The sequence below is a fragment of the Ruditapes philippinarum genome, unplaced genomic scaffold (assembly GCF_026571515.1).
Source record: "Ruditapes philippinarum isolate M1 unplaced genomic scaffold, ASM2657151v2 ctg15315_1_1_1_1, whole genome shotgun sequence".
NCBI lineage: Eukaryota > Metazoa > Mollusca > Bivalvia > Venerida > Veneridae > Ruditapes > Ruditapes philippinarum.
In genome coordinates this window covers 185-10,650 of record NW_026859443.1, presented here as the reverse complement: position 1 = coordinate 10,650, position 10,466 = coordinate 185, and the positions used below count along the sequence as shown (strand labels likewise).

Sequence of the window (10,466 nt, the reverse complement as noted above, 5' to 3'; positions counted from 1 at the left end):
ATTGTAACCAGAAGATGACTTCTATTGAGTTCAGTAGATTAAAATCACATGGTCTTGATGTCAAGCAATGTATACCTCAGTGCTTGCAGTGCTTTGATTTTTAAATTCTTATCGCCTGTTCATATAATAAAATAATTATTGACTAGTGTGTCATTGAATATGATATTCACCGGCAGAAAGTCATATTGACCTCGGCTATCGCATCGGTCAATATGTCATCCGCCCATATTCAATGCCACACTAGTCAATAATTGTATAATATTTCAAGGACATCAGGTATATGATTTATGTTCTGACTATTGTTAAACTTCATGTTCATTCATAAATATAAGAAGATCTTAACCCGACATTTTAACTTGGTTACTATCATGGGGTTATTGTACAGCAGACGACATCTGATCACAACTCCTCACAGTGATTACCTCCCTTGGCAGAATTGTAATAATTGTACTGATAAGGGGAAATCACTGCGTAGGTTTTTAGGTTAAGGTTTATTTGAATAAGTCAGGGCCCATATGGGCATGTGACAACGAGATTGAAAGTGATACAGAACTTGAATATGTAAGAAAGATAACCCGTACAGGGTAACTTACGACGACAGGACTTCGAATATCATTATATTGCATCGAATATTATACATGTATGTATTTGATATGTTTTGGGTTTTTTTGCCTATAGAAACGAAATGAAAACGAGGCTAGATGGGTTACAGTGTTGATTCGATATTTTATACCCGGGAATGTGCATTATTTACATTTTATAAGGTGTGATATAGTTATATATCTAAATGCACCAGACATTTCTAAATCCGGCCTCTGCACTACCGGGTCAATTCGGTGCTTTGTATTTTGCAAAAACAGTCTCGATTAAGGAACGTTACAAAACTTTTTTTCTGCAAATAAAGTGCCTAAAAACCCTACACAGGAAGCACTCCCCTCAACTGTGTCAGACACTGTCTTTTAAGTCTTAATTATCGTTTCCTAATTGATTCAGTCAATGGCAATTTTCTTAAAATCAGATAAAAAAATTTAAATCATAAGTTTTATCAATTTTTTATTATCTTTATAGATTTATTTATTGATTTCATTTATTGATTTTTTTTATTATTTTTCTCCTTTTTTTGTTTCAATACCATATTCCCATTACATATAGAATATATGTGGGGAATGAAATAGTCTTATTGTTTTGGTTTTATTGTGTTGTCAAATTATACCTTGCACAATAAAAAAAAATAAAGAAAAGTAGAGGCAGTCGATGAAATTCATGCGTCAAAATGGAATACAGAAGAAATTCTTTTGCACCTGCATAAACGTATGAACAGTTTTAAAATAAGTATAGTGTTACGTGACAGTCAAAAGTTATTGATTTATAAACGTTAAAAACTTATGCATAACGTGGGTATAATGCTATGTATACGAACTGACAAATGTAGAAAACAGTCGTGAATTAAACTCTGTGATATAGCGCTTTCGTGTAAAATACTGTAAAAAAAGCTTTGCGATGTACTTAGAAACTGTGACCCACACTGTACACCATACATTTACCGCCATGATGACTAAACGTTCATGCACGCAAAAGTAGAAACTGCAACAATCGTTTCCAGGTAAATTTCTTAATTTGAACATGTGATTTCGGTCAGTCTATATTCTTTACAGTAAACCAAAGGTGATGCCGTCTGGTTCGTTTGTATGTTAACTTGATACATTTCAGGTTCTTCAAAACCAAATTTGTTTCTGCTATAAACAGTTAAATTATTCTTACTTATGTAAGATACATAAGACACAGTGAGATGAACATTACACATTTTTTCTTATTAAAACAAAATACAAAGGGTATACATGTCAATATACATAACTGTGTGAAACAATTTTTTCTGGAGTAATCTCCCCTGCATTAAGTAACAGGAAAAACTTTTTCAGAGAGGGGTGCACATGCAATTTCTTAACAACTGTATTTAACTGTTCAACTTTTCAATTTTTGCAATTTCATGTAAATACATGTACATTGTATTTGAATATCTGTTTTTAAAATAAAGCAGAACGAGCCCTTTGTATACCAATATTATTATCTTGCTCGTTTCTTTCACAATATGTATAAATGGACTAAAAAGATTTAATTTACAGCATTTTATTTGTACAAGTTAAACATCATTTTATTTAATATTTCAATATAAAATCTTCTAAATATAAATGTGCTGATAAAGCAAATACATTCAACATTTTATCTATAACACTTACGATATTTCATGCTCTAGTTAATACGAAATACCCGTATGTACTTTATCACAAGAGGAAGTTAATTTGTTAAACTTTATTTTCTGAAAATTGCGAGTGAACATTCTATTAAACTAACAATTTGAAGAAATATATAAGAAGTGTTTTAAGTTATATGTTTAACGGATAACTTTAATGTATATTATGCTCATAAAGCAGGACAATAAAGCAGGACAACAAATAGATTTGGAGATAAAGGTTATAAAATCGAAACAAGAATCAAGTTATAACATGAATTATTCTCATGTGTAAAGTTCGTCAGTATGGCGGTTTCTGGAAGAAAAGCAGTGGCACCAATCACAGGTTGGTTTGATAGTGATAAAAATCATTTTTGTGATCCGTGTAAAACTGATGGTCAAAATGTAAAAGCACGAGGATATTGTGAAGATTGCCAGGAATATTTATGCAGCTCGTGTTTTTCTTCTCATAAGAAAACAAAGGCCTCAAAACATCATAAATTACATGAACGATCCGATGCTACTAGTACATCTATATTAGATGATAAATGCCCATTTCATGACACCGAAATTGTCAAGTTTTTCTGTCCTAGACATGAAGAACTAGGATGTCATGATTGTATGGTTCTTAAGCATAGAACATGTGATCTTGATTATATCCCTGACACGTGTAAAGGTATAGGTGACAGAAAAGAGTACAGTGACACGTTAAAAATGCTAGAGTTAAAGCTACAAGCAGCAGAAAATATGGAAAGAGAAATTTCTGACAAAACAACGGAAACAGATGATAGTTTAACTCAAGCGCTTAAAGATATTGATGAATTTGAGTACCGAATCACCAATCGTATAAAAGAAATGAAAACTGAAGCTGTTAAAAATGCAAAACAAATAAATGAATCAAACAAAAGGGCATTAAAGACAGCGCATGAAGAATGCAGTAAAGTTTCCTCAGAAATGAAACAACTTCAAGCCAGTCTAAGAGACAACAAAACATCCGGGAAGGAAAGGGAAATATTCATAGCTGTAAAGAAAGCTAAATCTCTAGCCGATGATGAAAAGAACACTGAAGTTTTAACAGTACTAAGGAAACTTAAAACAACATGCACCTTCAAACGGAACGAAGAGATAGAAACTGCATTATTTAAGAACACTTTATTTGGGACATTGGAGACGACTCGTTCTGTAAGCTCCTTACAGCATTTAAGGGACATTAAAATAAAAACTTTATCAGATGTAAATAAATGCTCCATAGCAGGATGCTCATTTATTCCACCAGATAAAGTTTTACTTGCAGATGAAAATAACAACAAACTTAAACTGTTTGATATCAACAATGACCGTTTGATAAAAGAAAGACAGGAACCGGGAGGCCCATGTGGCGTTGGTCTTATGTCTCAAGATGAAGTAGCTGTTGCGATGAGAAAAATGAAAGCAGTTCAAATTTTCAAGACTTATGATGACCTATCCCTAGTTCGTACTGTCCAACTTGATAGAAAATGTTATAATGTCACATATAACCAAGGAAAGCTGTATGTTGTTTGTTGGGATCCAGAAAGTGTGTTAGTATTAGATCTTAATGGAACAGTGCAGACAGAAATTCCACTGAAAACATCTACCATTGACTTGACTGTTCCAGTTGGTATTGCTGTAAGTGCAGACTCTAAATATGTATATGTAAGTGACAGTTCTTTGTTAAAAGTAACATTGTACGCCTCACAACCAATGGAAATGTAGCAAGTATTTACAAAGACGAGAATATCCAATCACCTTCTGGGATAATCAGTCTGGAGGATGGATCACTTCTTGTCTGTTGCCGTAACAGCAATACAGTATACAGAATTTCTGAAGATCTCAAGACAGGATTTAATGTACTAGATAATATAGAATCACCGAGGAGTATATGTATAGATAATAAAGGTAATAAAATGTACATTGGTTGTTTAGGTGACACATTGAAAGTTTGTAAAGTGGTTTATCAGGAATAAGAAAGAAATGATTATGGTGATGATGATAACGTGATGATAACGTTGATGATGATGATAACAGTGTAATTGATGATCTAACGCTTGATAAACTATATTAACATTTTTGTTAGAAATAGATAAAGAAATGTTTAATATGAGGCTATGATAGTTAAAACAATATCAGTGGGAACAGATATTTTATATTGGGAAGTGGGGGTAAGCTAATTAATTATAGAAAAAGTCTAAAAGAAAGGAAAAAAAAACAAAAAAACTTAATATGCATATGTATATTAAATTAATGTCTATTTTAATGGTATGTGCACTTATTTTGTTGGCTGTTTTTGTTCTAAGTTTATTTCAATGATATCACGTAATCCTTACTGTTGATTAAGCTTTTCTCGTCATATTAAATACAAATTATAACATTAAAGTATCTTAGCTGATAAAATGAAACAAATTCCCACATTTTAGTTATTTTGATAAGCAGGTCTCATTAGATAGACTCAATGATACAACACATTCATTTACATCTCTTACGCACACGTGCATGCACTCGCACGCGCACACACGCAAGCACATTTGTATGGTATAATAACAGGGCAAGATTTTCTTTAACATGACTTGTATATAATACATTGTTAATAATTGCTGTGGCAATAAATTATATGTATTCCTTTTTTCAGAGTTGAGTTACAAATAATTATTTGTAAATGGGAGATAACTTACTTTAAATCATATTGAAATGTAATAGTTATTTACTTCCCTTTTGAATGACAGACTAACAATATTCTTTACAAAATACCTTTTGTTGAAAATCCTTTTAAATATTGACCATTTATTTTCATCGCTTATGTAAAAATGTAGCTAAAACTAGTTATAAAAAGGATAAGCATTTAATTTTATTAATGAATTAAAACAACCTACAACTATCTTGAACAATGTTTAGACTTGTATCAAACATTTTTGATTTTAACAATACATGTATATAAGTTTATAGTGAGTTAAAGATAAACATGTATTTGTGTTGTCTATTTCCTAACTTCAATTATAGTAATTTTGTTCATCTAGTTTAATTGTTCATGCTTTGTATTGAATATATATATTGAATGTGAATATTAGTATTCTGGAATACATTGATAGAAACATAACTATATTTATAGCAAATTCTATGCTTTGTGTTGTTTTATTTTCAATTTTATGCATTTATAAAATGTATAAATATCTACTTTCTAAAATGAAATTGGAATAATTCATTTTGATGCTATTTCTTGAACGATTCATATTTACGAGAACATAACCTTAACCCTAGGCCAAAGGCATCATTTTTACGATCATTTTTAATGATTTGACATTTCAATACCTTTTTCATGATTTCATAACAAAGTGAGCGTTTCTGTTAAATGACTTGTTAAAAAATATTGTAGCAATGAATTGTATGTATCCCTTTTTCTAAGTTGATAATAGATTTGTTAGTTACTTTTTTAAGTAAATGATTCTTTTTAAATGGGAGATTACTTACTTTTACTCCCCTTTTGAACGACGGATGTCAGATTTTTACAAGCAAAATTCTTTAAAACACGCCTTTTGTTGAAGAAATCCTTTTTATCATGAATCAAGTGTATCTTTAAAAAAAAAAAAATAATTTAAGTATCCACCATTTATTATTATTGTTTATGCAGATTGTAGCTAAAACTAGTTTAAAATAGAACTACGTATTTAATTTCAAATCAATAATGAATGAAAACAACTAATCAACTGTCTTGAACAATGTTTAGACTGGTGTCACACATTGTGTATTCTAAGAATACATGTATATAAGTTTTTAGTGAGTCAAAGATAAACATGTTTTTGTGTTATCTATTTCTTTACTTCAATAAATTTTATTCATATTGTTTATAGCAAGTTCTATGCTTTGTGTTGTGTTATTTTCAGTTTTATGCATTTGTAAAATATATATACATGTACATATACTATCTTAAATGAAACTGCAATGACTCTACGCCTGATATAGTAAAGAATAAGTAATTGCTTCATTAGCTCTTTTTTCACTATCAATTTTAATGATTTGACATTTCATTACCTTTATTTTCAATACGTATCTTAAATCTTTAATTCCAACAGCGAGAGCTGTGTCTTCAAATGTTTGTGTAAGTTCTGTAAAAATATACGTGAGAAAAGTTTAAGTGTATGTTAGTGCTTGTTAGCAATAATGAAATCTGTCTGGAGAGATGCAGTCCCGAAAATGAAATAACCCTGACTTAACAAAACACTGACCAACTCTAGATAGTGGTTTAGATCAGATGTGTGAAGTTACCGCCAATTTCACAAAAAAAGATAAAATAAAAAAAATTCTGAATGTGATTGTATCTTTTTAAATAACTCTTTTATTGACAAGATATGTTTTTAAAACTTAATGAAGAGTCATTTTAATTTCTTCCACAAACTTTACAACATTTAAAGTTTAGGCCTCTAGGTCTGTGGGTCACTAGGCCGTCAACTTCACGCCGCTAAGCCGTTACTTCACACATCTGTTTAAATTATGTTTTGTCTCGAAACACAACTTATTGAACAACGTAAGCATTACTTACTGGACAACGTAAGCACAACTTACTGGACAACGTAAGCACAATTTACTGGACAACGTAAGCACAACTTACTGAACAACATAAGCACAACTTATTGAACAACGTAAGCACAATCTACTGAACTACGTAAGTACAACTTACTGTACAACGTAGCACAACTTACTGTACAACGTAAACATAACTTACTGAACAACGTAAACACAACTTACTGAACAACATAAGCACAACTTACAGAACAACGTAAGCACAATCTACTGAACTACGTAAGTACAACTTACTGTACAACGTAGCACAACTTACTGTACAACGTAAACACAACTTACTGAACAACGTAAACACAACTTACTGGACAACGTATGCACAACGTATTGAACAACATAAGCACAACTTATTGAACAATGTAAGCACAACTTATTGAACAACGTAAGCACAACTTCTATGTTATTACATAGAGCAAACGATATACTGTGTTTGGCATTTAAAAAATCAAGTACCAGACAAGTTATTTAAACAATTCTTTATTGGGGTTTATTCAACAATATAAATATATAATACGCTTATAAAGATGACATGAATGGCGTCACTATACATGCAATGGTTGATTAAAGAATATTGCCGAGTGTTCGAACATGTCCGGTAATGTGTTACACCAAAGCCAGTGAGGAAACCTTCTTCATCGTGAGAACAACTTCTTTACTTGGACCTGGAGCTAAAACAAATATGAAATTTCGTTAAGCTGGCTTCAAACAATGTTCAATGCTTTTACACACAAAGGAAGCTTAAACTATAGAACATTTGTATCTAAGGTTATAACCTTTAGATTTTAAACGTTACCATATAAGAAGAAGTCAATGTATTAATCAAAACTAATTGGTTGGCATGAGGTAATGTTGGGGCGATTGATTTTTATGAGAGACAAGAAAGACTACAAGGAGCGTTTTAGTTCCTCAACCTACTCTACGCTATTGATAACGTTTTGTAAGTAATAGGCACTCAAACTAAAAGCGTTCTAGAAAAACAAACTAGAGAAATGGAGCACTAGAGTACACGGATTTTAATGACAATATAATTTCTAAGTATAGCTATGTACACATTTTACAATTCTGGAAAATGCATGTTGGTAATTTCTATTATATATCGGATGTCATAAAAAAGTTTGAATAATATACCCAGCAAGATATTTGATACGCCAGGATCTAACATCACCGTCGATCTTGTTTCCTCTATCATAAATGTCACCTCAATGTTGTCCCGATCGAAGTCGTCTGCAATAAAATGGTTTGTTAAATGTAAGTCACGTATTTTCTCTCACTGGCAAGAGCCTTGTCAACAAGGTATCTCATACGCGTTTATGACAATTTAAATAGCAAGTTTCCCATATATTGGACTGCTTTTTTCAATATGATATTGAGTCAGTTCAATTCTGTTTCGACTATTAGATTATATGATCTAAATATAGCTGCAATCTCATAGTCGCGTAGTTGTTGCACGCCTTACACGTGCGTCTTTTTCCCCGCGCTTCAACGAAACAGGCACAAGTTGTACATGTAAAAGGTCGTACGATCTGTGATTTTGAAATTCTTATAGCCTATTCATATACATGTAATAAAACAAATATTGAATAGTGTGCCATTGAATATGATGTGATATTCACCGGCAGAATGTCATATTGACCTCGGCTAGCCTATCGCATCGCTCAATATGTCATTCGCCCTTATACAATGGCATAGTAGTCAATAATTGTATAATATTTCAAGGACATCATGTATATGATTTATGTTCGGACTTTTGTTAAACTTCATGTTCATTCATAAATATAAGAAGATCTCAAGCCGATACTTTTAAGCGAACCTTGGTTACTATCATGAGGTTATTGTACAGCTCACAAAGTGATACAAACTCCTCACAATGATTACCTCCCTTGGCAGAATTTGTAATAATTGTACTGATTAGGGTAGATCAATGCGTAGGAGATCTGTACAAGGTAACTTACGACGACAGGCAGAGTTACTTCGAATATATTATATTGCTTCGAATATTATACATGTATGTATTTGATATGGGTTTTTTTGCCTATAGAAACGAAATGAAAACGAGGCTAGATGGGGCACAGTGTTGATTTTATAGCGAGCTCGACGAGCTGGCCCGAAGGGCCTGCTCGCAAAGCGAGCTTTACGGTAACGCGAGTACCTGCTAAGTGATGGTTTTGAAAACTTTCGTCCGAAGTACCGAATTGGACACATCGCAACTTTTCGAATTACAAGATAACGATAAAAGCCGATATACTCTGATTGAAAACGGAAGCGTAGACTGGTAGGACGCACTTATAAAGGAACCATTATAGAAAGGGGGAACCAGAATAAACGGAAGCAGTGTATAAAATACCGAATGACAGTTTTAAAACGGAAAATGTAAAATAAAAATGAACGATTATTTTAAACTATCTTACGGTAAAAGAAAATCGAGCTCGCTTTGAGGTTTAACCTTTTTCATATTATTTTATACTCGGGAATGTATCATATAAGGTGTGATATAGTTATATATTTATCAAAATGCATCAGACAATTCTACATCCGACCTCAGCACTACCGGGTCAATTCCCGATTAAGAATAGGTTCAATAATACTTAACGGACTTTCTGCAAATAAAATGCACGAAAAAAAAATAAACCCTACACAGAAATCACCCCCTCGACTGTAACCGACACGTTATCGTTTCCGCAATTTTCTTAAAATCAGACTATTTTTTAATTTTCATAAGTTTTATCATTTTTTTTCTTCTTATTTCTATAGATTTATTTATTTATTTATTCATTCATTCATTTTATTTATTGAATGTTTTATTTTTTTTTCCTTTTTTTGTTTCAATACAATATTCCCATTACATAACTATAAAATATATGTGGCTAATGAAATTGTCCTATTATTTTGGTTTCATGGTGTTGTCAAATCATACCTTGCTGCTGCACATTGAAAAATAAAGAAAAGAAGAGGCGGTCGATTAAATTCATGCGTCAAAATGAAATGCAGAAGGAATGCTTTTGCAACTGCATAAACGTATAAAAAGTTGTAAAATAAGTATAGTGTCCTGTGACAGTCAAAAGTTATTGATTTATAAACGTTAAAAACTCATGCATAACGTGGGTATAATGCTATGTGTAAGAAATAATAAATGTAGAAAACAGTCTTGAATTAAACTCTGTGATATAGCGCTTTCGTGTAAAATACTGTAACGTAAATTTTCATATAACAACGCTCTGCGATATACTGAGAAAATTTGAGATGTGTGAAGTTGGCGGCCTGGCGGCGTGAAGTTGGCGGCCTGGCGGCCTAGCGGCGTGAAGTTGGCGGCCCAGCGGCGTGAAGTTGGCGGCCCAGCGGCCTGGCGGCCAAAAATTGTAATATTGTAAAAATGTTTTTTTAACAATAAAACGGCATTTAATGAAGTTTTAAAGATAATTATTGTTATTTAAACGATATATCTAAAGAAAAAATCACTTTCAGAGATTTTTTTAATTTTGTCATTTTTGTGAAGTTGGCGGCCCAGCGGCCTGGCGGCCTAGCGGCCAAAAATTGTAATATTGTAAAAATGTTTTTTTTTAACAATAAAACGGCATTTAATGAAGTTTTAAAGATAATTATTGTTATTTAAACGATATATCTAAAGAAAAAATCACTTTCAGAGATT

General features: G+C 32.1%; 1 protein-coding gene across 1 annotated transcript; it reads left to right on the top strand.

The window, feature by feature from the left end:
* The first annotated feature begins 2,276 nt into the window (after positions 1–2,276).
* On the top strand, positions 2,277–4,250 carry LOC132756537 (uncharacterized). Its single transcript, XM_060747630.1, has one exon. It carries the CDS (start codon positions 2,537–2,539, stop codon positions 3,962–3,964), a length of 1,428 nt encoding a protein of 475 aa, XP_060603613.1. The 5' UTR covers positions 2,277–2,536; the 3' UTR covers positions 3,965–4,250.
* The last annotated feature ends 6,216 nt before the right edge of the window (positions 4,251–10,466 follow it).

What these genes read in the sequence shown, in the direction of transcription:
- LOC132756537 (XM_060747630.1), top strand. Translation starts at nt 2,537, where the DNA reads ATGGCGGTTTCTGGAAGAAAAGCAGTGGCACCAATCACAGGTTGGTTT.